Source organism: Pteropus medius, unplaced genomic scaffold (genome assembly GCF_902729225.1).
Source record: "Pteropus medius unplaced genomic scaffold, Ma_sr-lr_union100, whole genome shotgun sequence".
NCBI classification, from domain to species: domain Eukaryota; kingdom Metazoa; phylum Chordata; class Mammalia; order Chiroptera; family Pteropodidae; genus Pteropus; species Pteropus medius.
Genome location: NW_024344240.1, coordinates 13744320 through 13772280, shown reverse-complemented (window position 1 = coordinate 13772280; position 27961 = coordinate 13744320). Strand labels below are relative to the sequence as shown.

Below are 27961 nucleotides of genomic sequence, written 5' to 3'. Positions count from 1 at the left end.
GAATCAATTCTTTAATAAATGAACATTTTTCTTGAGTTGATGAAAACTAGCACACAAATTCTCACACCCTGTCTTCCCAAGAAGAAATGTAATGAAGTGTTTGTATAACTAATACTTTATCTGCCTCCATGAGAAACAATTTGAAATAAATAATGCATTCATAATGTTACAATGACAGAATCTTTATTCTATACATATATACGTATATGTATGGCTTCTAAAATTTTACACCATATTCAAATTCCCATCTTTGACAGATCAGATTATATCTATCTGAGGCTTCCCTAGCATAAATGAATTACTCTGTTTTGCTACTGGTCTTCTAAGTGTCTGCAGTGTCAACATTAATTTTTTATGCTGTATTTCTTAAATATTCTAGAAGATTTTGAGTTATCTCAGTTATAAAATATTTCAATCTCCTAAAATATAAAACTAACAAGCAGCATTATCTTCACTTCTCACTTAAATAAATGATAAAACAAACAAAAAAGAGTCTATGGTGCTATGATAAGGGACAGAGTTAAGCTCTTAAGCAAGAATTAAGAGGCTATGGGAAAGAAATACAAATATTAATGGGCCAGTAGTTTTCTCATAGCTCCAAGTTCAAGATTTCTGCAATGTAAAAACATGTACACACACACACACACACACACACAATACACATATACCTATACAGACACAACCTGGGTAGTGGTTGTTTACTTTATTTTTTAAAAAATACTTCACTAAGTACTCAAGTGATATGATAAGAAATTTTTAAAAAATAGTCTACATATAAAAAGCTCAGAATCCAAAAGGAAATAAGACATATCAATACAATATCAAAAAAATAGAAAAAATTATGTAGATTAGTAAAATACAGATAAAATGGTCAGAGTTCAGAAAGCGAAAAACAATTTTTGACTGAAATGAGTTCAGAGAAATCTTCAGCAAGAAAGTAGCATTTTTGTGACCTAAAAATTAAAATCCAAAATTCCAGAATTGATAATGGAAAAGAGCAAATCTATGAAGATTAAATGTGAGTCAAATGTGGAGAACGGTACTTTTCTTAAATTGATACACAGACTATTCCAAGCCTAAGGAGAAAAGGAATTATGTAAGAAAGTATGTCCAAGCACAAAACAATTTATATTTAGGCCTTTGAGAAATAAAACAAATGGTGTTGCACCGAATAACATCTTTTTGGCTTATGTACTTCTAAATAGTTCAATTCCTAAATTTCTCTATCCAGGCATAGGGATTCAAGAACTAACATACAGGTTAGTTTTGACTGTCATGTTACTCAGTTTTACCTCTAATTCAGGCCTGTTTCTGATTAATGTGAGTTCCAAAAGAAGATTCACTAGAACTTTCATGGAGGCCTCCTGCATTTCCCCACAAGCTGTCTCCAGGCACAGGAATGCTGAAATTGGTTTGGAGAAATTGCTTAGTTCCCCTGGAACTATCCCATTTGCACACAATGTTAGTTTCAATAGCTTGGGTCCAGACTCAACTAGAGGCTTTGCCAGATAAGTCCAAGTCGTGGCAATACATCATCTTCCTGTAGTTCTATCCGGAATATTTAAAAATCTTTCTGGCCATAATATTATTCAGAGATAGGTGATTTCAACTCTGTGACAAAACTTAATGATGCAAGAGGATGTTTAGGATAGAGAGTTCCAATAAACCACACGAATATTTGTTTCTAAAAAAAATTTGTCCAACTTGACTTCTGCATGTGTTTGATTTGTAGATGGCAGCTCATCAAAGATTTTAGACCCAATTCCAGAAAGGATTTTAAGGTTTCCTTGATCCTTTCTTTTTCACCTATTTTTCTTTCAAACAAATCTAATTCCTTAGCTGTTTTTTCTGGATCGTCAAGCATTTCACTGGCATCCAATGTAGAATTACAGTAGCTTAAGGGCCACGTATAAGGACTAGATGTAGCCCATTTCTGTGGAGTTGTATACACTCAGATTTGATTTATCCAAAACACAGAGATGGTCTCTCTTATAAAACTTGAAAGTGATAAAGTTAGTTAGCATTAGTCTTTGATTGTGTTTACTAGCTTTGCATTTTAAAAGATGTGAAATTGTAAACAAGCAAATTATTAGGAGACAGCACTTTAATAATCTTAAAGGTCAGAGGGAGGCCATTGGAGTTGGCAGCTCAGATATGCTGTTGCCATCTTGAAACTTTCTGGATGAAGCTGCTAAGGTTTCATATTTCTTCCTGCAGTTATTGTAGCAATTTAATGAATCTCCTATCTCAAGCAATCCAAACTTTATTGTGGTGGCAAATTTGCAATGTGCTTATTCCAGTTAGGTAACCTTGGGCAAAAACACAACTATATAAACTTCAGTGTCCTCAACAGAAGATGCCAGGCTTCTGCCTCTCATACATTTAAGAAGGGTGATCCTGGCCTGCTGGCCTGCCACATATCCTCTGTTCCTTCTCTATGTCCCGCAGATTGGCATGGCTCCAGCAACCACAGCTTGTAGCAAAGCAGCAAAGGGAGAGAGTTCCTGAAGCAATAGGGCTCCCACCACAGTGGTCCCCAGGATTTTATTTTATTTTTCTATTATCTGTTTTGTTTTGAACTGTTTTTATTTTGAAACCACTCATTATTACAAAACAAAACAAGCTATTGTTATTTTACCTCAGGAGTGAAAAATAGAAGTAAGACACAGGGTGAAGAAATTATAGTTTTGATTCAGAAGACTAGTTCAGGCGCTCTGCCTCCTCCATCTGCGCAAGTTCTCCTCAGCTCGCTTCTGAGTATCATTTTCTCATGAAATGCTGAGCACAAATAAAAGTGCAACTGTTACCGTTGGAGTGATCGGAGTTCCAGAAACACACACACTTCTAGGTCCTTTTCACGGCCAAAGAAATGAATTTCAACTCAGTGAATTTGAAAAATATTTGTTCATTAAAAGCACATTATGCGGTAGAAGATGGATCAAGCCTAAAACTGGCTAGCCACGTGGAAATGAGGTTATATGGGTTATAGCCAGAAAAGATGGAGAGCTGTAACTCATGGGTGGGAAAGGTCTACATTATATTTGGGGGCTGTGATGGGGTGGTCCTAAAGACATTCCTAGGTGATTGGCAAGTGAGGTCACCTTGACTGACACCTGGCTACTATATAACTTTGCCTAGTGCGTATGTGCTTACCCAGAATTCAGTCTGTTATAATTAGATTCGTGAGCTTCCAGGCATAGACATGATTCTATAATGATGGTATAATGAGGCTGAAGTTAAGGGCAGTACTTTCTGCATATGAGATTGTGGCCAAATTAGGCCAGCTAAGACTATAGCCCTCCTTTCCTTTGTCTCTGGGCATGCAGGAAAGATTCTCTATCAACAGGGTGTTTTGGGGGCAGTCTCTGGGCTGAGCCCCTATTCCTTTGTTCCCCTGTCACTTATGTCTAACTAGCTACCTAACATAGCTATTTTCAGAACTGGAAAAATAAATAAAATACTTTTTAAGTGGCATTAACTTCCATTTCCCTCATTTTTTGCAGAGTATGACTGAAACAGACCAAGTGGATTTGGCTTCTATTCAGTTTTCACTGTATATATCTTGAGGTCCAGGTGGAAGGAGAAGTCCAGGTCTAAATGGACCTCCTCATTGGGCTCTGCACTGGCCTGGCTCTGTTCCTCCGATTCATGTTTTCCCATGAGGCATTGTTTTATAATTGTGATGACTGAGATCGTTTGCAGGCATCTTTCTTGATTTCTGCCCTGTGGCACAGCAGGGCCCTGATGTTAACATTTTCATTACTTACTTTGCCAAGCAGGCACCTTCTGAACACCCCTGGGCTTGAAACACAACCTGACATCTCTAGTGTGGATCTTCTCACTTCCAGTTTAGGATCAGAAATTCTAAAGTTAGTTTTCCACTTCTAGTTTAGAGAATGATACTTTAGAAACAAATGATAAACAGTAAACAGGCAGGGAAAACCATCAGCAATCTATTTCTATTGCCAAAGTTAAAGGAACTATTAACCCAAACTCCGATAATGGCAGTGAGAACTGGATGGGAAAATTGTGGCAGATGAGAGACTGAGGACTGGAGGCGGGGCTTGGCATGTTTCTGACTGTGAGAGAGCAGGAGAAAAATATTTTTTGAGATGATTTGACCAGGCAATTAGAAAGGTAGGCCTACCAAAAATGAGACTCTGGAAGGAGGAGCAAGCTGGAAGAGAAAACCATCCTATAGTTTTCGATTTATTGTGCTTAAGTGGTCAGCGGGAAATTTACATAGAAATAATAGTTATTATTCAAAAATCAAAACTAGACTCAGGAAGGAGTACCAGCTGGAGATGTAAATTTGAATTTGTCTCAAAAAGTAGTTTTCATAGAGAGCAATGCCAAACGGTTGTAAAGAAGGAAAAGAGGAGAAGGTTGACTAGAGCAATGGAAAAGAATATTATACAAGAGAAATGATATTACTAGGAAGGTCCTGTATCCTCTTTATTGATGGTTTGTAAACTTGAGAAGACAATATGCAGATAGAATCAGCATTAAATAAAAAGAATTGTACCTTCTCACTGATTTACCATTTGCATTGTCAGTGTTTAAACCCCTCAGTAGATAGATGATTAATAGATAAATGGATAGATGATAGATGATAGCTAGCTAGCTAGCTAGCTAGATGATAGATAAATAGATAAGATATAGATAGATAGATAGATAGATAGATAGATAGATAGATAGATGATAGATGATAGATATATAATAGATTTGCATAAGTGTATAAGAATATGTTCTGTTAACCTTTGATATATCATCAAAGTTCATTGAAACTAATCAGTTTTTGAGTATTTTTTAAATTGTTTGTTTTAAAGCAATTCTAATTATTTTAAGGTTTGATGTTATTTATATTTTCTTAGAAGTCTACCAGAGAGTAAAGAGAATATTGCCTTATTATTTTTGAGTAGCATAAAATTCATTATTGCTTACAATTAATGTATGAGCCATTAGACCCTTTTGTAAATTATAAGATATATTAACAGATCTTGATGATCTTATTATTTTTATATTTTGAAACACTTTGCTATTCTATTATCTTAGGGAATATTTTATAATTACATGTAAATTAGTGCTAACCATGCAAAAAATATTAAAATAATTAGAAAATGAAAAAATGACTTTGCCTAGGAAGATAACATAATATTGAAATAGACACAATTATGACACATTCTTCAGTCTTGGTATTGTGTTGCTAAAGTATTACATTTTCTTTCAAGTAGGTAAAAAAGGAAATCTAACAACACCATTTTTATAGTTTTTTTAACCTTTCATTGAACACAGCTGAATATTCAGAATTTTTTATTTTCTGATGATAATGATGAGAAAACTATGAACAGAGCAAGACACTTCATAATCACTAGATTAATTAGATGATAAACTAAAAGAAATAGAGAGTGGCACTCTAGTAGGATGGTAGTGGTAAAATGAGTATAAAAAACAGATTAATTGCTAAGACAAAAATATATGTCTAAGTAATAAAGAAAATAGTGTGTTCTCATTCAGAACATCATTAATAGGGAGAATTTCATCTCAGAAAATTATGCAACAAGAACTTAACAAATCCTTGCTAGAAGGATGTGAAACAGCATTCGTTCATCTTTTATAATATTTATGCACCAAAATTTACTTAAGATCATTAGTACACAGATGCAGTTGTATAAACAAAAACAATTGGATAGAAATTGATAATATAGATATAAGATTATTGTTTCTAAATCCAAAAATGAAAATACATAGCAATCATAAATAAGAAGATTGTTCTTGCTTCAACAAAAATATGGATCATCGTAGTTCCTAGGAGTTTGTGTCTTAAAGGTGCAAATATAAGAGGAACCTGAAGTAATGATAGACGAGAAGCTGTTAGGAATATACTTGAAATCTAGAATCAGAATTTACAAGATGAATATGTTCCATCATTATATATTTTGTGGAAATATACTTTCAAAATTGGGAAAATAAGGATTAAATTTGGGTTAGTTATATTTAAATTCTTATGAATATTTATGATAATGATTTTTAATATCTTTATTAAACTCCTATAAGTTATTCATAGAATGACCTATAATGATAAATAAAAATCTATTGTCTGAAAAAGCTTGTGTAGAGTTAGTTTTTTTTTCCTAAAAATAATTTGTAAAATTTACTAGAGAAGCCATACGAACTTGAGTTTCCTTTCCCCCAAGCTTTATTACTATGTAATTGACATATAAAATTGTGTAAGTTTAAAGTTGTACAACATGATGATTTGATACATGTACATATTGCAAAATAATTGCCGCAATAAAGTTAGTTAACACCTCTAACACCTCACATAATTACATCTGTATGTGTATGGTAAGAAAATTTAAGATCTATTTTCTTAACAACTTTCAAATATATAATACTATATTGTTAACTATTAGGCACCATGCTGTACATTAGATTCCCCAAACTTATTCATCTTATAACTGGAAGTTTGAACCCTTTGATTGACCTCTTCCCATCTCCCCTACTCCTAGTCCCTGGCAACCACTCTTCTATTCCCTGTTTCTATGAATTTGGCTATGTTAGAGTCCACATATAAGTAAGATTATACAGTATTTGTCTCTCTCTGTCTGACTTACCTCACATAGTATAATGCTCTCAAGATCCATTCATGTTTTCCCAAGTGGCAGAATTTTCTTCCTTTATGGCTGAATTATATTCCAATGTGTGTGTATGTGTGTGTGTATAGATGAATAAATTAAGAAAAGATATAGATCTATATCTATATATCATATCAATTATCTATCATAGGTTTTTTCCATATGTTGGCTATTTTGTATAATGCTGAAATAAACAAGGAGGTGCAGATATCTCTTTGAGATTACTATCCATTACTATTTGTTCTTGAGGATATATACTTAGAAGTGGAATTACTGGATCATATGGTAGTTTTATTTTTGTTTTTTTGAAGAAACTCTGTGCTGTACCAGCTTACATCCCACCAAAAGTGCACAAGAATCCCCTTTTCTCCACATTCTTGCTAACACTTATCTCTAGTGTTTTTGATAATAGCCTAGATTCTAACAGATGTCAAGCGATATCTCATTGTGATTTTGATTTGCAATTCCCTGATAATTAGTGATGTTAAGCATCTTCTCACGTACCTGTTGGCATCTGTATGTCTTCTTTAGAAATATGTCTATTCATATCCTCTGGCCACTTTTAATCAAATTACTTGGTTGTTTGCTATTAAGTTGTATGAGTTTCTTATGTATTTTGCATAGTAACCTCTTATCACATATATGGTTTACAAATATTTTCTCTCATTCCACAGGTTGCCTTTTCATTTTGTTAATTGTTTCTTTTGTGTGTGTGTGTGTGTGTGTGTGTGTGTGTGTGTGCGTGTGTGCAGAAGTTTTTAGTTGTATATAGTTTATTAATTTATTTTTTAACCTTTTTTCCTTGTATTTTTGTTGTCATATTCAAAAAAATTATCGTCAAGATCAATATCAAGGAGCTTCTTCCCTATGTTTTCTTCTAGGAAATTTATGATTTCAGGTTTTACATATAAGTCCTTAATTCATTTTGGGTTAATTTTTGTGAGTGGTGTAAGATAGGAGGCTAATTTTATTCTTTTGCATGTGAATGTTCAGTTTTCCCGGCTCCATTTATTGAAGAAACTATCCTTTCTTCATCAAGTATTCTTGGCTCTACTGTCAAATATTTGTTGATTGAGTATGCATGGGTTCATTTCTGACCTCTTGATTCTGTTTCTTCAGTTTATATGTCTGTTTTTATGACAGTGCCATGCTGTTTTGATTACTAAAGCCTCATAATATGATTTGAAATCAGGAAGTTTGATGCCTCTAGCTTTGTTCATCTTTCTTAGGATTGCTTTGGTCGTTGGAGTCTTTTTTGGTTCCATAAGAATTTTAGGATTTTTTTCTATTTCTCTGAAAAATACCATTGGCATTTTGATAGGAATTGCACTCAGTCTATAATGACTTTGGGTAGTGTGGATATTTTTAACACTATTAATTCTTCCAATTCATGAACACAGGATATCTTTCTTTTTCAGTTTCTTTTATCAATATCCTGCCCTGCATTTTGAAAACTGCAAACTGCTTCCTGGCAGCAAACTGGAAAAAATCATGGAGCTTATTTCTTTTGTTTATTTTCTCTCAGGGATCATTGCCCTGTGCTGCCTGTTTTCAAGTATCTGAAAATACCCATTAATAACTATGGATGGCACACAGTTCCTCCTGGAAATGCAGGGGGGAACTTTCATATTTTCCTTCTACTCACCAACTTTTAGGGTCAGAAGGTGATAGAGTAATCACATCCAATTGTGGCAGATAGGTTTCCTGCCTTTTCTTCCTCTTCTTTTTATTATTGTCATGTAATCATAAATTTCTATTAATTCAATATTTTACTATCAATCATACTCATTTTTAATCATTTATTTTTCCCAAATTTTCTCATTGGAAAACTATTTAATCTGTTTTCTGTGCCCTAATCTTTGAGATTTCCTTATTTTGTGGCATAGCAAACAAATAACTTAATCTCAGAGTCCCCTCTCCCTACCTGAAATCAGCTATTTTGGTTTTCTTTTGTGTAAATTTGTCAGTCTTTTTTTTTTCTTCTGAATATTTATTTGGATTTTTATGGACCCGGGTGATTCTATATTTGAGTCAGAGAGCAGTTTTGTTGAATTATTTGCTTCCTTAATTATTATTGTTATTATTTTTGCTGTAGTATAGTTGTTTAGTAAATAACATATTTTGATCTGTCTTCTAATCTTTTGTTTGCTCTGGTTTGGCCTTCTTAGCCAATTCTGCTTGTCCTCGGTGTTATTATTTTCACTTATATGTAAATTGAGACATGTGCTATTGTCTTTCTATTGATTATGACGAAGGTGCACACTATGTAAGGTTATTGTGCTCTAATTGTTTTCAATGGATTTTGGAGAACTATAACTTGTAGGATTGGATATTATAATTTAAGTAGTCACAATGATTTTCTAAGGATTTCTGCATTTCTTTCTTTTTTAACTTCTTAAAATTATATCCTGGGTTTATGTTGTTGTTTCGTTCTATTTTTGCTTAACTGCAGGGTGCACTGAAGTATGCTTCCAAAACACTATTTTTACCGCTATTTATACTATTTGAAATATCATCTATCATCCATCTCCTCATGTTATATATTTTTGTGTGTATTAGGTTAAGTAAATTTAATTTAAAAAATTATTTTCTGCTAAAAAAAACAATTCATATCTATTATATTATTTCTATTTCATTCAACAGATCAGTACCACAAATTATTATACTATATATGTTGGATTGTATTTTGGCAACGATATATTTAAAATATCATATAAAACCTAATTAGAAAACTGTATACCGATATAGTGGTTAATAGAACACTCTATAGTCATTTCTAGACTTAAAAACTGGATCAACCCTTATGTAGGCACCTCAGGAAAGCTTGTTTTTATTGTTGTAAAATTTATCAAATAGTAGTATTAAAGCCTTAGCATTGTTATGAGGTTTAATAAGTTACCCATGAGAAATGTATTGCCCAGCACTTAGTAAGCATTTAATAAATGTTAATAGATATTCTTCTCTTTATGTATAATTATCTACATTTGAACTTTGCAAATGCAGTCAGTACACATTTACATTTACATTTTCTCTATTGTCTCAAAGGAGTAGAATTAGAATAGACTTTTTCTTGACTGAGCATTTATATTGAACTTATATCATTCAACTTTCAGAGCATCTAGAGAAATATCATAAAGCACTATATATTTTTAAATCTTATTTTCTTAAAAAAATACTGTGTTTATGTTTATGTATCCCGAAAACAAAATGCAGTTTTATTTCCCAACACATAATAGAGAATTTTGAAAATGAAAAATAATTTTAAAAATATTATTGAAATTAAATAAGTGCATCTAATAATACAGAAAGCTTAAAAAGCAAAACCAAGATTGAAAATTCCTGATAATTCATTATACTGAGATAACTGCTATTAACATCTTATAGGTTGTTTCCAATTTATTTTACAACCATCACTGTCTCGCACCACCATATGTAAACTTTTGCTCACAAATATAATTTTTGGTTTTGATTAATTTTTAAAAGTATAATTATTGGGTCAAAGGGAATACATGTATTTCATGCTATTGATGTCTTCTCAAACTGACATTTGGAAATATTATGTCACTTGTCTATGATTAGATTACTACTTTTTCTATTTTTGTTCATTTTCAAAACCTAGACAAAATTTTGTTCACAAACAGAATGCTGTTTTAGCTACAAAATCATTCTCAGATAACAGGATCTTACTTATATTGTTTTGATTAAAAATCATTACGTATTTTCTTATTTAAAAACAAAAAGATTATAAATAATAGGTCTATAAATATATTTTTGACCCATAAATGCAAATTTGAAAGTGACACTATTCTAGAAATGGCATCACAAATCAAAAGAATAGATGATCCAACATATAGTGTGGTATACAATATTAATATTTACCAATATCCAGTTCTTCTTCATTTCTAGATACATAGGAGATTACACTCCCTACACCCTTGAATTTGGAAGTAATGATGTGACCAGAGTTTATGGCCAATGCACTGTGAGCAGTAGACCATCAGCTCTCCAAATGGAAAAAATAAGATAAAATTATTTCACTTTCTCATAAAAGACAGAAAGATAAATTTCAGGTGTGTTATAAATCTATCAATGAAAAACAAACAAATACACAAACAAAAACCCATGAGAAAATAAAAAAGACTTTCCATGTAACATTAAAAAAGGGAAGGATTTTTTAAACATTATACCGAACAATTTGACTCCTGTGAAAGAAATTTGAATCAAAAATTGCACTGCAAAGTCGTACCATAAAGAAGAAAATATAATAAATACTTGGGAAAGATATTAGGTATTTTCAGCATAGGCAAAGATTATACATGTGCATTTATATACATATATTTAAAACAACTATAAATCAACCCCCAAAATAAAAATAACCATGAAGGAAAAAGTGGACAAAAGAAAAGGACAAAAATTCTTATAATATTTCTCTTTTAGAATTCTTCCATTCTCCACCTTTTTAAGCCTTTCTCCCAATTCCTAATATTATTTTCTATAAATATGCAAAGATACATAAATTCTTTCTTGCATTGATTCATCGAAGAGACATTGTTTGCCAGCTATGTCCTAGACATGTTCTAAGGGTTTAGGGCACAGGCCTTTTCACTTCCTAAAGTTCTTTATGCACATAAATACTTCATCCTAAAGATGAACCTTGGGAGACCCAGTACACAACTCAAAGTGGCACAATTTCCAGAATAAACTTGATTTTAGACAAAGTATGATTCAGCTAGTTTTTTGATCATTTCAGATACGTTTATAGTTTTTTTTTTAAAAAAATAATCAGTAATCTAAATAAATCTGTGACCAGAGAATATTAAAATGTAGAGAAGAATGAAATGAAAAAAAATTAGGTCTCTACTAATCTTGCTGACTCTAATTTTGCCTTTTTTACAGTCAGTGAATTATTACAATCAGCCAAGCTTCTAGTTAGTAGATCAAGCAAGGCAATGTGGATATGATACTCCAGATCTACTTTGATTTAACAAGAATTATTGGAAAAAAAGTAAATAAAGCAATTGTAACTCAGAGTTCTCAAATGTATGTTTAGACTTAACCCCAAAACTTTAACTTCCCAAGTGACTTCTCTTTTTTTCACTCAGATTGCCCCCTAGTAGTTCTTTTCAGTGTATCTTCAATACATCTGACATGAATATTAGACCCATCTCTGATTTCTTTCATTTTCATTACGATATAAGGAGGTAGATATTACCTTAATGTTATATCTCACCATGACATGTATGTTTTTCTCTTTTATTTTTGTTTTGTTTCTCATTAAAGCCCATTTGTTCTTACATCATTGTTACCAATGTTTATTTGTTCAGAAATAATTGAGATTTGCTTTTTATTTTGATTTACTCCGCATCAATATAAACCTTTTCGTTGTCCTGTGCTTATGTATTAATAATCTGTGCCAATCTTATTATGTTGAAATTGGAAAAAAATTTTAGTTTAGACATTCAGAGAGTGAAATTTATGAAGGACTGGCTCTTGATATATATGATGAAGAAGTATTTGCATCCAAATTGTTAGTAATTCTGTGTTTTTGTTTTTCCACAGGAGAGAATGTTTAAAATTTCATCAAATGAAGCATATTTTTGAAATACTGGATAAAATGAGATGCCTGCGAAAACGTTCTACAGTGTCATTCTTGGGAGTTCTTGTCGTTTTCCTTCTATTTATGAACTTGTACATTGAAGATAGCTATGTTCTGGTAAGTTCTAAAGATTGATTATTTTTTGTTTAAAATAAGGCCTACATCAAACTAGACTTAGTTCACTTGTGAGCTAATTTCAATCCTAGGCTGTTGGAATAGACTTAGTTTGAGCAAAACTTTCTATCTACTTACTTTTCATATTCATTTTATATTATCAAATTTACAATTGTTTTAATTTATGTTGCAATGTTTTCATTAATACTTTATATATATTGTAGTTCATATATATCCATCTAATTACAAATAAATTAGTTATCATCACTATGCTGAATTAATATTATGTAAAACCATTTCAAAATTTGTGCTTTAATTTAAAATATATAGAATAAAGAAAATTTGTTTAATTTAATTACTCTATTTTTTCTGTTTTTCTATATTATCAAAATTTCAAAATCTCTTCGTCTAATTAATGATACTAGTTGTGCTGTTGTGCTAAGAAGTTATATTTTATTACAATGTGTGATACCTCATTTGGCTTTTGAATAGCCCTAAAAGGTCACCATATTATATATTTATATTCACTGAAAAATAATATAGAACCTCAAAAACTAAAGATATTGATATGAGAACTATTTAGTAGTTTAAAAAATAAAATTAGTAGATTACATATGAATGAATTTTAAGTAAATTATGAAAATATTCAAAAAGACTTATTCTGGCTAATTGTGAGAGCTCAATTTGTTTCTATTACTTATTGTTGTAGTTATCACAGCATTCGATAAGTGATAACATGGAAATTATTACTTTTTCATTTTCTCTCTTTGAGCTGAGCTTAAGATATCTAAAAAATTCCTAATCTTTGCATTGTTATCTCTGTTCACATATTCCAGAAAATCAAAACCTTTTAACATATAGAGGACTGAAAAATACTTTCCATCATGCAAACATGCTGAAAGTTTGAATTAATACTTTAGCAAGAGAAAATCTGACAATAACCACAAAAAACATTTCCAAATGTTTTATTTTATTAATTAAACATGATTTATTAACTACCTACTGTTTTCTACATATGATATTATATCCTGTGAGCCAACCATATGATCTTAGTATAGATCCTCTTAGAAGGTCTCTGTAAAGCACTTTACTTCCTTTAGCATTGTTTTTTAATTGTAAAATTCTGCCAGATTCCTATATTTGACTCTGCCTAGGCCTTTTACCTTCAAGTATGGGTCTTTACCTTGTGGACACTTCTTTCTACCATCAGCAATCAATTCACAATGGCTGAAATCACCACAGATTAATAGAATTTCACTAGTCATAATTTAGGTAAATATAACACTGGAGAAATTTACTAATAATATACATTTTGGATTTTTTAAAACACAATTATTAAGTTTATGAGATTTAACGACAACAGAGCAAGGCCCATGTGATCCAACAATTTTTTGATAGAATTAAAGATCATAAATTAATTAGCGGAATTCTTCATTAATGATTTAATTTTGTAATAAAAATTTATTTCTCACATCTATATCTACTAGTAGAAGGAAATCACATCTTGTAAATTAAACACATGCTATTGGCAGGATGCTTGTTGTATTCAATGACTTGATACATTTATGAGACACTTTCAAGTGCGATTTCAATGTTTCACTATAACAGACAAAAGACCATTGTACGCAACAAACATCCTTATATCATTCTTGAAGTAAAACCTCTTTAAATTTATTTAAAAATGTGTAACAAATAATAGACTATATATCGATAAGAAGATCAAGTAATATTGCCCTGTTTTGTGAATATTTATACATTTTTATCTAAATATCAGACCTAGCCACCTAATGTAAAATATGTGGTTTAATGAATTAGCTCTTACTAAAGAATACTCTCTAGATAAAATTTTCTCTGGATATATTGAGCATATATCTAGACAAATTTGCAAATTAACCTCGATGCAAAGTAGAGATTGCTTCTTAGCTTTAAAAACGGAAATTATTTTTAACTATATTAAGTTAGGAAAAGTGAGTTAAAATGATTGCTAAGTACAAGAACCTCTCCTTACTGAAAATTCACTGAAACTATTTTATTAGGTTAATTTTTCATTATTTACTAGATGATATTCTCTACCTACTTTGTATTTTGAGCTTAATTTTAACCAAATTCTTAATATGTATAAAAATTTGAAACTTTAAATTAATGATGTAAAATTACATTAAAATTGTTCTTCTACAAATGTTTAATGCCCATGGAAAACTAGTCTCCTACTAGAATATAATTCAGTTTCTTTTTAAGAATTCTCCCTTTGACCCTTTTATCTGTGTTTATTTTATTTTTCCCAAAATTATCTGACGGTTTTCTTTCTTGACTCCAGAATGCAACAATGCGTGCAATTTTCTAAGCTTAAAAATTAGCCAGCCTTTCTTTAACTGTTTTCATTATTTCAAGGGAAATAATAATTATAATTCAGAGAAATCAGATAAATAATTCGAAGTAGTAAGGTCTCTGGAGTTACTTGGCACATTCTATACTTCTCTTTTTTTTTTTTTTTTTTTTTGCTAGAAAATCCATTGGTGGCCTGAAATCTGGGCGCATAACACTTTAGTTTATTGTTTACATATTAGGGACATATGCAGCTTTCAATGGGAAAGGAAGCCAAGCTCAGTATAAAAGACAAATAGTATCACAAGGCAAACTAAGTAGAAGAGACGCTGCATGCCCAATCAACTTAGCCTCTAGGCTGTAAGCATCTTCAAAGTAGCCACTGGGGTATATATTTAGTCTGTAGCTGGTCCATTGAATTGCATTTCCATCCAGAAAATGATTGTCATAAAGCTTTGTCTTATTACTGAGAAATACACTATATAGCCTAGTAGCTACAGAAAGAAGTCGTCTAGGGAGAGCCTAGCTGTTAGGTATATGCCTCTGAAAAGCAGCCAACAAGGCTGACCCAGGTGAAAGTGAACTATTTATTTATGCCAAAAAGTGTAAAGAAGCTTGTTCTTGAGAATTTAATAAAGTCATTTCACATAAGTTTCATTTTATTTTTATATTCTGTTATGTCTTTTATTCAAGATGTATGTATTCTATTTTATCACAGGAAAAAATTGGGATTTTTATGTGTTCAAGATAGAATTTATAAGGAGATATTCAATATCTTATACTTACTTTAGAATGGGACATCTCCTAAGAATAGAGTGGTAAAATGAATTCAATGTTGTGACTACTGTAATTTTTATAGCTTTGCTTTCTACACCCTATTGATTATAGACATCATTATATTACTATTAAAGTAGTTGATGCTAAACTGAGTCCCAGTTAAATTTTAACAATCTTAAATTTGTTCACTTTAAAACTTTAATGCTGTTTTATATGTTTTCAGATAGATAAAGATGAATATCTTTGTAAGTAAAGCACTTAAAATAATCAAATTCAATGGGTATATTTATAATAAATCTAGCATCCAAGGTTTAATTTCATATATTTTTGAAAATCTATAACTTACAGATGGCAAATACATTATAATTTTTATAAAAGGACTAAAGTATTTTTCTTTTTCCAAAATTACAAAGGCAATATAAAATATAGAAATACAGCATTAAAGACCAAATATAAGTTCATAAGCAGAACTGAAAAAATAATTAGAATAAATTTTGATTTGGCAGGAACCAAACTGAAAGTTCTTTCCAGTCATGGTCTGCTATTCTCAATTTAAATTTTAAACCAATTCCAGTCTGGCCGTAGGTTTAAAAGTTCGAGTTAGTTACCTTTTCCATTGACATTTGAATTTGACACAAAGTAGTGAATGTTCCAATTGAGATAAAATTTGTTTTTGAATCCTTTCTAATCATTTAGAACTGGAGTTTAATTAAAGTTTCATTGACCATAGCTAAGTAATGTGAGAACCAAATTTATTTAATGCATTCACTTTCTCCACAGTCTTAATGGTTTGCACATGCCTCACCTGCCATTCTATATTGAATAGTCAAAATACATCTGCATGACAACACACAGTACAGTGGACAACTTGCCAAAAAGAAACACTTTTTTCTAATTAAGTTGCCCCAAAACATATTCTAACAATGATAGCAAACCATATACAAAAGTCGAGCAAGTCATCATTTTGCTAATAATGCTAACAAATAAAGACTTGATCAAATGATGATTAGATAATCAAAATCTACAATTGAACTTATATCAAAGAAGAGAGAAAAAGAAAGCAATTAATGGTTAACAGGATATATTTTATCTGCATATAAATGTTTCTTTGAGTATAAACCTTCCCCAAAATTGAATGACCTGCGTCATTACTTAATAGATAAAAGGGATCTTAAATATAAAAGTACCGGACTTCACTTCCAACAGAATACCACACACACACACACACACACACACACACACACACATGCACACAAACAACAAGCAAACATGGAAAGACTAGTGCAAGCTCTGAAGACCTTTCTTTGACTTGGTACAAATGTATTCTATCTGAGGTAGCTCAAAGACATTTCAATAAAACATTGCCATGTCACAAGGACCATGGCTGTCCATTCTCAACAACCTTCAATTATAGTGGCCATATAAGTGACTGATTAAAATTTCTCGATTAATAAATTATCCGAAATCTAACTATTAGGTCCAGTGCTGCATCTTCCTCATCATTCCTAAGTTTCTCAATCAGAAATGGTGTGTGGTCTTTTATTTAACAGTGATTGAAGAAGAGTAAATAGCTTAATATGACTCATGCATGGGGAATGGCCATTAGTTTTATACAAAACTGTAAAACAGATTAATGTCAAATTTTAAGATCCTTAAATTACTATAAAGAATTTGAGTTTTAACATGAAAGCAGTGAGAGTTTTCATGTGGAGATTTTTTTATCAAGAAAATGTCATTATTAATGTATGCTGTAGAAAAGCAAATGTAAGTATATATAAAGAGTAGAATGGAGTAGAAAGAGCCTGGAACAGATACTCTAGATAAGAATACAGGCGAGAGATAATGATCTAAAGCTTGTGATACCAGTAATTGAGATTTATATGATATATATATTATATATGTAGCCTATGTATTCACTGTATAAGGAGAAACTATTTAATCCATGACCATCTATTATTTATTTATTTTCTCTTCTTCCTTGGCATTCAGGAAGGAGACAAACAACTTATAAGGGAAACATCTACACATCAGCTGAATTCAGAACGCTATGTGCATACTTTTAAAGATTTATCTAATTTCTCAGGAGCCATCAATGTCACCTATCGCTACTTAGCTTCCACACCTTTACAAAGAAAGCGTAAGTATCCTTACACTTTTAAATCAAGAACATATGAATTATTTTGTTTTAAAATAGTGATGACTTACTCCATTTGTATAGCAATAAAAGTTTATAGGATTTACAAATATGATATATTTGGGGGAATATTTCAGTGTTTCTTCACAAATTTAATTGCTCACTGATCCAAATCTATTAATAACAAAAATAAAATGAAATAAATGCCTAATCGTGCTAGAGATTCTTAACAGTTTGATATAGGACCATGTAGAGAGACTATGAAAAATCAATTTCTTTTAAATTTATAAGTTAGGTTTTAAAAATGGCTATTCCCATATTGATACATTTTAAACCTTTAATAGTTTGGTTTTTGTGACTTGCTACCAGTTTTGAGATAGTGAGAGTCATATATTAGTTCCCTAAGGTGCTATAACAAATTATCACAAACAAAGTGATTTTAAACAACAAAAATGAGTAATTAGAGGGAGTGTTTTATAAAAAATATAAATGTCTAACCAATGTACTAACCAATGTACTTGAAACCAATAATAAAATTAAACTAAACAAACAAACAAACAAACAAAAAACCACAGAAATTATTGTCTCACATTTCTAGAGGCCTGAATTCTGAAATCAAGATGCTGGCAGTTCCACACTCTAGAGTAGTTCCAGGGTAAAATTGTTCCATGCCTCTTCCAGATTCTGATGGCTCTTGGCATTCTTTAATTTGTGTTAACACAATCACAATTCCCTGTCTCTGTCTTCACATAGCCTTCTTCCTTTTGTCTTTCTGTGTCCTTTCCTCTTCTTATAAGGACACTAATCAATAAATTTAGGGACCACTCTAAATCCAATTTAACTTCACTTTGAGATCCATAACTAAGTGTATCTGCAGATTCCACTTCCAAATAAGGTCATATTTTGAGATTTCAGGTAGACATAAATTTTTGAAGGAAACTATTTCACTCACTACAGGCAGTTTGATTCCAAAAAGTAACATACTACATATCATGGATTTCAAGATACCATACATTACAGAAAGTATCATGATATGATTATTGTACCACTAAGAAAATATAAGTATTTATTATTTTAGTTTTAATTGTAAGATTCCATCAGTGGTAATATATCACCCTATTTTTAAACATTTCTGTATGAAAAATATAAATTTTAGAATCAATGGAATACAGTGCTATCACGGATTTCTTAATAGCTTGTATAGAGACCATAAAATTGAGTTCTCTGTTTATGTACATGAGTTTGTGATCACCAGGTTGAGAAAATCATAACTTAATTCAGATTTCTTTAGATCTTTTTTTATTTTTTCATTCTAATGTCTACTGCTCTTAAGCTTCTTCTAATTACATTAGAAGTTATTTTATTTATTATTTTATTTATTTATTATTTTATTTATTATTTTATTTATGAATTTGTTTTTAAAATTTTATTTATTTATTTATTTGTTTGTTTTTATTTAGTTATTTTATTTATTTATTTTTGCCTACATCTGTTACATCACCTTCGTTCAAACATTACTGATTTCTGTTTTCCATGCTAAGTTTATCAATGTATACTGGCACATATATCAACTGCTTTATACTAAAGAGGCAGTATAATATAAAGGATAAGAACAAAACAGTTTGAATCTTGGCACTACACTTCTCACTAGGTGTCACATCTTGCACAAGTTACCTCATCTCACTCTGATTGAGTTTCCTCATCTATAAAGCGGAAATGATGATAAGCGCAAAGCCATCCCAAAAGACTGCTATGAATATTCAAGATGCATATTACAGATAAAATGCATAAACTTCTGCCTTTTATGTAAAAAATATTCTATAAGTATTGCATTATTGTGCATTAATGAAGGCTGGTGGCTTGAGTTTTATGGTACCAGATAGCATTAGATTTTCAATAAAAGTCAGGGTTGTAGCCCAGGTATTTAAAACAAAATATGTAAATCTCTACTTCTCTGACTAGTAAAAATAAAAAAAGACTTTTCTTGAAAGAGACTTTTTCAGTATTGCACAAATCATATCATATAGGTGTCTGAATTAAAACAGTGGTCTTGGTGAATATAAACATTTTCCTATTTTCCAAATGATGTTTCTGAAATTTTATTCAGTTCTTAGTTGTGGTGGAATTGAGAACTTTAAGGAATAAAAATATTTCAATAAGAAGACAGACATCTAGCACTTCTCAGAGGCAAACTGCCACTTCACTAGGTTTTATTTTATTCCCAAAATATCCAATTTCTAATTTTAGATTTTAAGTATCTGGATAAAATTTCTCCAGACAAAATTAATACAAAATGTGTTTCAAAATAAAGAAAACAGTAATATTCATGTCTTGGATCAATGTACCATACATGTGAGCAAAATTCAGTTTTTCAAAAATAGCTTATGATATTGTTTGCATTCTAATTAACAAACCTGATGAGTTTCAAAATAAAGTTTTGAAATCCAATTATGAATTTTTCTGCACAAGATAATGATAGTGATCGAAGAAAAATGAAAATATGACATGTGTCCTATGAAAAATTTAAAGCTAATTAAAAGAATAAGTTACCCTTAATTTTCTTTTTCATCATTTGAGACTAGTTTGTCATCCTTAACTGTGAATTTTCTTCTCCTTTAGTAGGTTTTTTTTTTAAATATCATGGATATTATCTAAAAATATATCTTCTCTAATGAGTATATATGAGAATATTAAGCTGCAGAAAACTTCAAACCATATTTTTCATTTCACAAACAAATGTTTACAGTGATAAAACTCATACATCATTGGGCATAAGATGAAATTTTTCCATAGAAAATATTGATTATGTATAAACTACGATAGCTTTTATGTGTTTAGCATAAATGTAATTACAAAATATTCTATACATAATTGTTCACTATCATTATTTAATATGGTAGCAGGCCCAACGGAGAAATAACTTCTTTCTTTTTCTATGTTATTAAAAACCTATTTCACATGTAATTTCTCTTCCTTCTGAATTCTTTTGCTCAGGGTTTCTTACAATTGGACTTTCATCAGTGAAACGAAAAAAAGGAAACTATTTACTTGAGACGATTAAGTCAATTTTCGAGCAATCCAGCTATGAAGAACTGAAGGAAATTTCAGTGGTGGTGCATCTAGCAGACTTTAATTCATCTTGGCGTGAGGCCATGGTTCAGGATATCACACAGAAATTTGCCCACCATATTATTGCAGGACGATTAATAGTTATACATGCTCCAGAAGAATATTACCCAATCCTGGATGGCCTTAAAAGAAATTACAATGATCCGGAAGATAGAGTCAGGTTTCGTTCCAAGCAAAATGTAGATTATGCTTTTCTTCTTAATTTTTGTGCCAATACTTCAGACTATTATGTGATGCTTGAAGATGATGTTCGATGTTCAAAAAATTTTTTAACTGCCATCAAAAAAGTCATTACATCTTTGGAAGGAACTTACTGGGTAACTCTTGAGTTTTCTAAGCTTGGCTACATTGGAAAACTTTATCATTCACATGATCTCCCACGTTTGGCACATTTTTTATTAATGTTTTATCAAGAAATGCCTTGCGATTGGCTATTGACCCATTTTCGGGGTCTGTTGGCTCAGAAAAATGTGATTCGTTTCAAACCATCTCTCTTTCAGCACATGGGTTATTATTCATCATATAAAGGGACAGAGAATAAGCTTAAAGATGATGATTTTGAAGAGGAGTCATCTGACATCCCTGATAACCCTCCTGCAAGTCTATATACCAACATGAATGTTTTTGAAAATTATGAAGCAAGCAAGGCTTATAGTAATGTTGATGAGTACTTTTGGGGAAAACCACCTTCAACTGGGGATGTTTTTGTGATTGTATTTGAAAATCCAACTGTAATTAAAAAAATTAAAGTCAATACTGGAACAGAAGATCGGCAAAATGACATTTTACATCATGGAGTCGTAGATGTTGGGGAAAATCTTATACTTTTCAAACAAAGTAGACAATGTGATACTTACATAAGACTAGGGGAATTCAAAAATGGAAACTTTGAAATGTCAGATGTGAATCAAAAAATTCCATTTGATATACAGTGTATGAGGATATATGTTACCAAAACGCAAAAGGAATGGTTGATTATTAGGAGTATTAGCATCTGGACTTCATAGCCAATTAAATCAATAGTCTAGTCACTGAAACAGGTCTTCCTGTTTCCTTTTTTTGTTAACTTCCTCTTTTGCTATCTTTGTCCTATGGAGATGGAATATTTTAAAAGAAAGTCAATCATCTTGGCAGTTTTCATTTACACATTGTTATCATAATTTTACTCTAATATACACTTGTAGATATTTCAACTTCTGAAGTTTAATATCATTCCATAGTTAATGCTACTTTCATTTATTTTTTTTAATGTTATGTTAGTTTTAAATTTTCAACTGAATGCCAAAAAAGTGACATAAAGGATTTAAAATAATGAAAATTAGTTTCTTGGGTGATGAGGCTTGAAAAATAATTGCCAACTGTATACACTTCTTGAAGAATTGATAATTCATTATATCACTAGTTTGCTTTTATTAAGCATCTGTACGAATATGCAGTTGGTTAGAGTGATAATATGTGTTTTTTTCTTGTAAACTTAGATTTCTGTAGATTTATGTACCTACAATGAATACCTCTTCATAGAAGTGATGTCTTTACAACAAAATTTTATGTGTAGGTGGGGTGATAGAAAAAAAGGCTTAAAAAAATCTTTCCCCCTATTATTTATATGAAAGGGGACATTGTATGAAAACAATTGAGCGCCTATTATTAATAAATTTTCTGTGGGAAGCAGTTTTTTTCTAGTTTCCCTTTTGCAAAAAAAACAAAAACAAAAACAAAATGAGTAATTATGTTTAATATTTCCAGGTTACATTGGGTACCTGCATTTAATAGAAGAATTTAGAGAAGGCCTATATAGTTCATTCTTGTAAACACTTTCAATATATTCAGAAAAAGTTTTGAAATTGATTTTATATGTTTTATATTAAAATTCATGTGATTGAAATCATTGGGATTTATCACACTTTTTTGAAGTTTAAATAGACATCTCATAAAGCAGAAAAGTAGGAAACATGGGAATCAGTTGACTTTTCTACCCTCAGAGCTAGTTCATAGCAAAACCAGAGTGATAGATCAGACGTTCTGTCATCTAGGCAATGCCCTTTCTCTTGCACAGAAATTGCTCCTCTCATAATTTATGCTTTCTGTTCTCTGTTACATGACTCTTAGACAGTAAGTTATGCTATCTGAAAATAGTTGCTATAATTCTTTCTTAAGTCATATTAACATTCTGTGGAGTGTCCTAAATGATTCTCTTGTGCTATATACACCCAAATGGTAAGCAAACATGACTAAATTTTACTACAAGAGATTGGACAATTGTGACTATAACATTTGTCTATTAAAGCAATCAGGACACCTTAGTGCATCCTAAAAATTTGGTATTTCAGAAAGTTCTGAGTTCGTCTCATCCTTTCTATTTTTGACAAACAGTGAAGATGAAGGGTTTTGTGATAAACAGAAATGAAGAGTACTTCAAGAGTATTTAGAGAGATTCAAATACATGTTTGTATAAGTGTGTGTGTGTGTGTGTGTGTGTGTGTGTGTGTGTGAAGACTAGACTTGTGATAGTGAAAAGGAAAGAGAAAACTTTCCTGTTCTTTCTTTCGTCCTGAAACAAAATCCTTAGGAATCACTGGTATACTATAGTCTAAAAAAAGATTGGAAATTATTTTATTCATTCTAACCAAATTGGTTAAATTAGAAACTCAGATGAAAAATTGGGAAATATTTTTCTTTTACTGATACAATAATTACTGTATTTTTTCACCCAGTCGCTATAGTATTAGAGAAAATATGAAATTATAAATATTAATATTTTATGGTACATCTAAGTCTTAAAGTCATAGAAAAGATGAAGACTGCCACTGAACTGTTATCTTAACTTGATTTGGAGAATACTTGTAAGACACTTAAATATATTCTGCTTTCTTGGCTTTTCTCACCCTTTTTTATTAACCTTTTTTATTGGCTTTTCTCACCCTTTTTATATACATATATATATATATACAGACACACATATATACGTATATATATACGTGTATATATATATATATACAGACACACATATATATGTGTATATATATACGTATATATGTGTGTCTGTATATATATATACACATATATATGTATATATGTGTGTGTATATCTACATATATCTACATATACACACACATATATACACACATATGTGTGTGTGTATATATATATATATATGTCCAAAATTACAAAAAAATTCTTTTTTCTGCACTTTCAATGATAAAAGATACACATCAAAGACATATATCAAGACGTAGACAGACTCCCTGAAGTGAGCTGTAAACTTTTACATATTCTTCTGGGAGCAATTCCAAAGACCAGTTATTGACACCGACTTCTAGAAAATGCTTCAAGAAATATTGCTGAGGATAACAGTGAAATTGGATGTTTGCTTGAGAATTATCAATGTGAATGTGATCCAAACGGGTCAATTTCATCTGAAATTTGATCCTTTTGTAACTGAAATTGGGTTTGAATAAGTTGGTCAATCACCTAAGAATGTCTCTATGTTTTCTTTATAGATTGACTGTGGGCCAGCTTTCTAAGGAAAAGCTTTTCCATTAGGGGCCATGGAGACAAATAACCTTTCTGTTTCAAAAAAGAAAATCTGACCAAATATCTTTTACATAGTTTAATATTGTATTTGTATGTTTAAAAATTCTGAATGACACTCCATAATCTTTTCTCAGTGCCACAGAACAATAGGACAGTTAGGTTTAACAATATTCAATCTGTTATTATGCATTATGTGATCTCTCTTTTTGCAGTAAGTTTTTTTAAACATACATAATTTCATTGTTATAAATATCCATTAAAAAACTGGAATGTAACATGAATAGTTATTTAATTGCTATGAAAATAAGATGCTGACAGGTCTCAAGCACAAAATATGGTATATACTTTAAATAATGTCTCAATTTGTATACTTTAAACTGATTAAAAAGCTTACTTACACTTAAAATTCTTCTTAAGGGAGCCACTTCAGCATTTATGGCCACAAGAAAAGCACCTTCTAAAAGCACAATAAAAATTTGGAAAATATACATTTTTGGAAAGTACACATTTTAGCAGCAATAATTGGTATGGATATAAAAAGTGTTAATGCAAGCACTTTGCAATTTCATTATAAAACTATAATATTGTACAATTTATAAAGTAAATGTTTTCTAGGTACAAAAATATAATTTGGAAACAAACGTATCATGTAGAACTATTTCTCTCGCATAGCACACTTATGAGACTGAGACATTTCATTTCTCATTGAGCCGGTATTTGGGAATTTTTATTGTGCTGTACAATAATGGCGCATAAATGAAAACAAACATATCATTTGACATTTGCCAGTTTGTCAACATGCTTTTTAAAACATGGCACCCACAGTTAACATTAAAAACACTACTCTCAATGTCCTCAAACAATTAAAAAAGACAGTCTAAGTCTCCTTTTTTCCTTGTCAATATATCCATTAATGCAGTCTAAGATTACATTATTTTTATCACCATATTACTGACTAATAGAGCCCACAATCGAACTTTATATTAGTTACATGGTTTACTGATAAAACATGATTTTCCATTCTGTACATGTTCAATTAATTTTTAAGGTTTCTTTTAAGAATTAATAATTTTATGAGAATTTCATCTTGTTTCTTCTGACCCATGATCCCCACTTTCCAGCTCTTGATTCTGTCATTCATTATTTCCACATAGCTTTGTTGCCACAAATTTAATATGTAGACCTTTTGTCCTCATAGAAGATACAATGGAAGCATCATGCAGACCTGAGTTTGAAACCCAGTTCTGCAATTTTTAGTCTCCAGATATGAAGAAAGTTATTTATCCACTTTGAAACTCAATTTCCTCATCTGTAAAATTGAAATAACTTTACCTCATAGGCCATTAGAACTAGAAATGAGATAACTCAGCAAAAAGAAAACCATCTTATATGTGAGTAAAAGGTATGCCCTTCAAAATACTACCAGAGCCTCTATCTTGATGAATGACAATTAAAAACTTTACTACCCATTAGAAATGTTTTCCAGCCAATCTTTTTATATTTTGTTTAAAAGAATATTGTGTAGAATTATGTAAATGTTTTTCTAAAATCAAGATATAGTATATTACTGTCATTCTAAACTATTACTCTAGAAACATTATCCAAAATTTATAACATATGTTCTTAATGTTCTCATTGTAAATATGAACGATTTTTTTAAAGAAATTCAAGTCTATTTACTTTGAAAAATACAGAAGAAACAGGTTTTTAGTAAATTTTTAAATAATTCTCAGAATCTATATTAAGCTCACAGAGCAGAATCTTTTTTCTTTATTTCTTTTTTGGAAAATGTCAGCTTCCTGTTCTGTACTATCTTTTCCATTGCTGGCAAAGTTATCAGTGCACTGGCTTATAAATTACCTGGGCTATGAAGTTCAAATTTGAAAAACAGGCAGCTTATCTTCTTTACCTTGAGTTTCAACGTTTAGATTTCTACTGCTTTGAATTTCATCTTTGTCCATTTCAGAATTATTTTGTTAGGAGGAAAAGGTCATAACAAAATGTAATTTGATTAGTTCTTGCTCTTTAGTTTTGTTTGCTTTTAACATTTTTTATTTACCTCAAACAGAGGAAACATCTTTTTTTTATTATCTTTTGTTTATGCGCTCCAAAATCATTGCATCATCGCCTATGTGTGTATGTGCATATCTTCTTATAGATAGATCTTTGTCTCTCTCCATCTCTGTCTCTCCCCATCTCTGTCTCTCTGTCCTTGTGTGTGGGAGGGAAGATGAGAAAGAGAGAGAGAGAGATATGTATCCTTAGCACTACTTTTTAAATTTCCACTCCTCGACTTATTCTTGGCTTTAGCTTTTCAGACATATCGTCTTCCTGGTTGTGTCCCCCTTATAACCTGACTTTTGGTTACCTGTTCTTGCTCACATATATTATGCATGACATATTCTGAAAATCATCTCATTGGATATTTTTGTGTGACCTTTTAAGTTATTTAAATCCTTTAAAACCTTATATATTTATTAGAGAGTCTTATCTTCCTGAAAAGAGGACTTGCTTTTTAGAACTTCAGGTTTATATTTATTTTATTTGACTATCTTAACATTCGAAAGTTAAAATATGAGTTGCAAGGCATATTTTCTAAACCGGAAAGATATTAAGAAAACAAGGTTGTACTTCCCCCAAATTGTTCCTTCCAACTCATTAATCTGCTTATCATGGCATTCTGATTTAAGTCTAGAGTAGAACTCACTTTATTAATCTTCAAATCTTCCAAGATGTTTTAATATTCTATTTTGAACATTGAAATTGAAATATAGATTTGAGGCTATTTTCTAAAAATTTGTTTAAATTTTATGTCTTATAGAAGGAAAAGCAATACGCTACAGAGCCATTTCTTTAAAATAAATGAATAAAAGATACAGTAATAAGATATTCAATATTTTGTCTTAAATTAATATTTCCATGAGGCATAAACACATTAAATTTAATATGCAGGAAATTATCACCTTATTTAATGGTCATTTAAGGGTGAACAATAACAGCAAATAAATGAAATTAAGAAACTTAGCCTATTCTTTCAATATATTATGTTTTACTATAGGTTAGACCATAATAGCCAACATAGCCTAAAATTTTTCTGCCTAGCTCCAGATAAATATAATTTTAATGTATAAAAGTCATCAAAAATCAATGTTTAAATAAAACAATGGAGGTTGTTAACACTCAGTGGAAACCTAACAATTGCAAAAATATTTAAATATTTAATTTATGGTCAAAGTTCCGGAACAGATGTAGGGAATTTTTCTCTTCTACCCCCTCTCTCACTTTATCATCAGTAACCAAGGAAATAGAGTTCCAATAGTTCTCAGCAAAAATATGTGGAAATCTCATTATCAGTTTCCAAGTTTTTAAACTCTATTACAAACTAGGCATTTAAAAAATAGTTTATTGTAATATCATGGGTCAATTTTCTTTTTCTTTTTTATTAAGTTTATTTAGGTAAATTGGTTAATACAATTATATAATTTTCAGGTGTACATTATAATTTGACATCTGTATATTCTATTGTATGTTTATCACCCAAAGTCCAGTTTTCTTCAGCTACCATATATTTGATCCCCTTTACCCACTTCACCCTCTCCCTACCCCCCTATTTTTGACCCTCATTATCCCATCTAGCTCTCCACTCCTACCTCACTCCCTACCCTCTGGTAATCACTAGTTTATAGTCCATGTTCATGAGTCTCTGTTTGTCCT

At 30.8% G+C, this 27961-nt stretch overlaps 1 protein-coding gene across 1 annotated transcript in view; it reads left to right on the top strand.

Annotated features, from left to right (window-relative positions):
• Positions 1-21735, top strand: part of MGAT4C (MGAT4 family member C) — a 629597-nt gene extending 607862 nt beyond the window's left edge. The window contains exons 5-7 of the mRNA XM_039868986.1: positions 12198-12351; positions 17440-17587; positions 20579-21735. Coding sequence (XP_039724920.1) covers positions 12198-12351; positions 17440-17587; positions 20579-21720 — 1444 coding nt within the window. The 3' untranslated portion in view covers positions 21721-21735. The remainder of the gene's footprint in view (positions 1-12197; positions 12352-17439; positions 17588-20578) is intronic.
• Positions 21736-27961: the final 6226 nt, after the last annotated feature.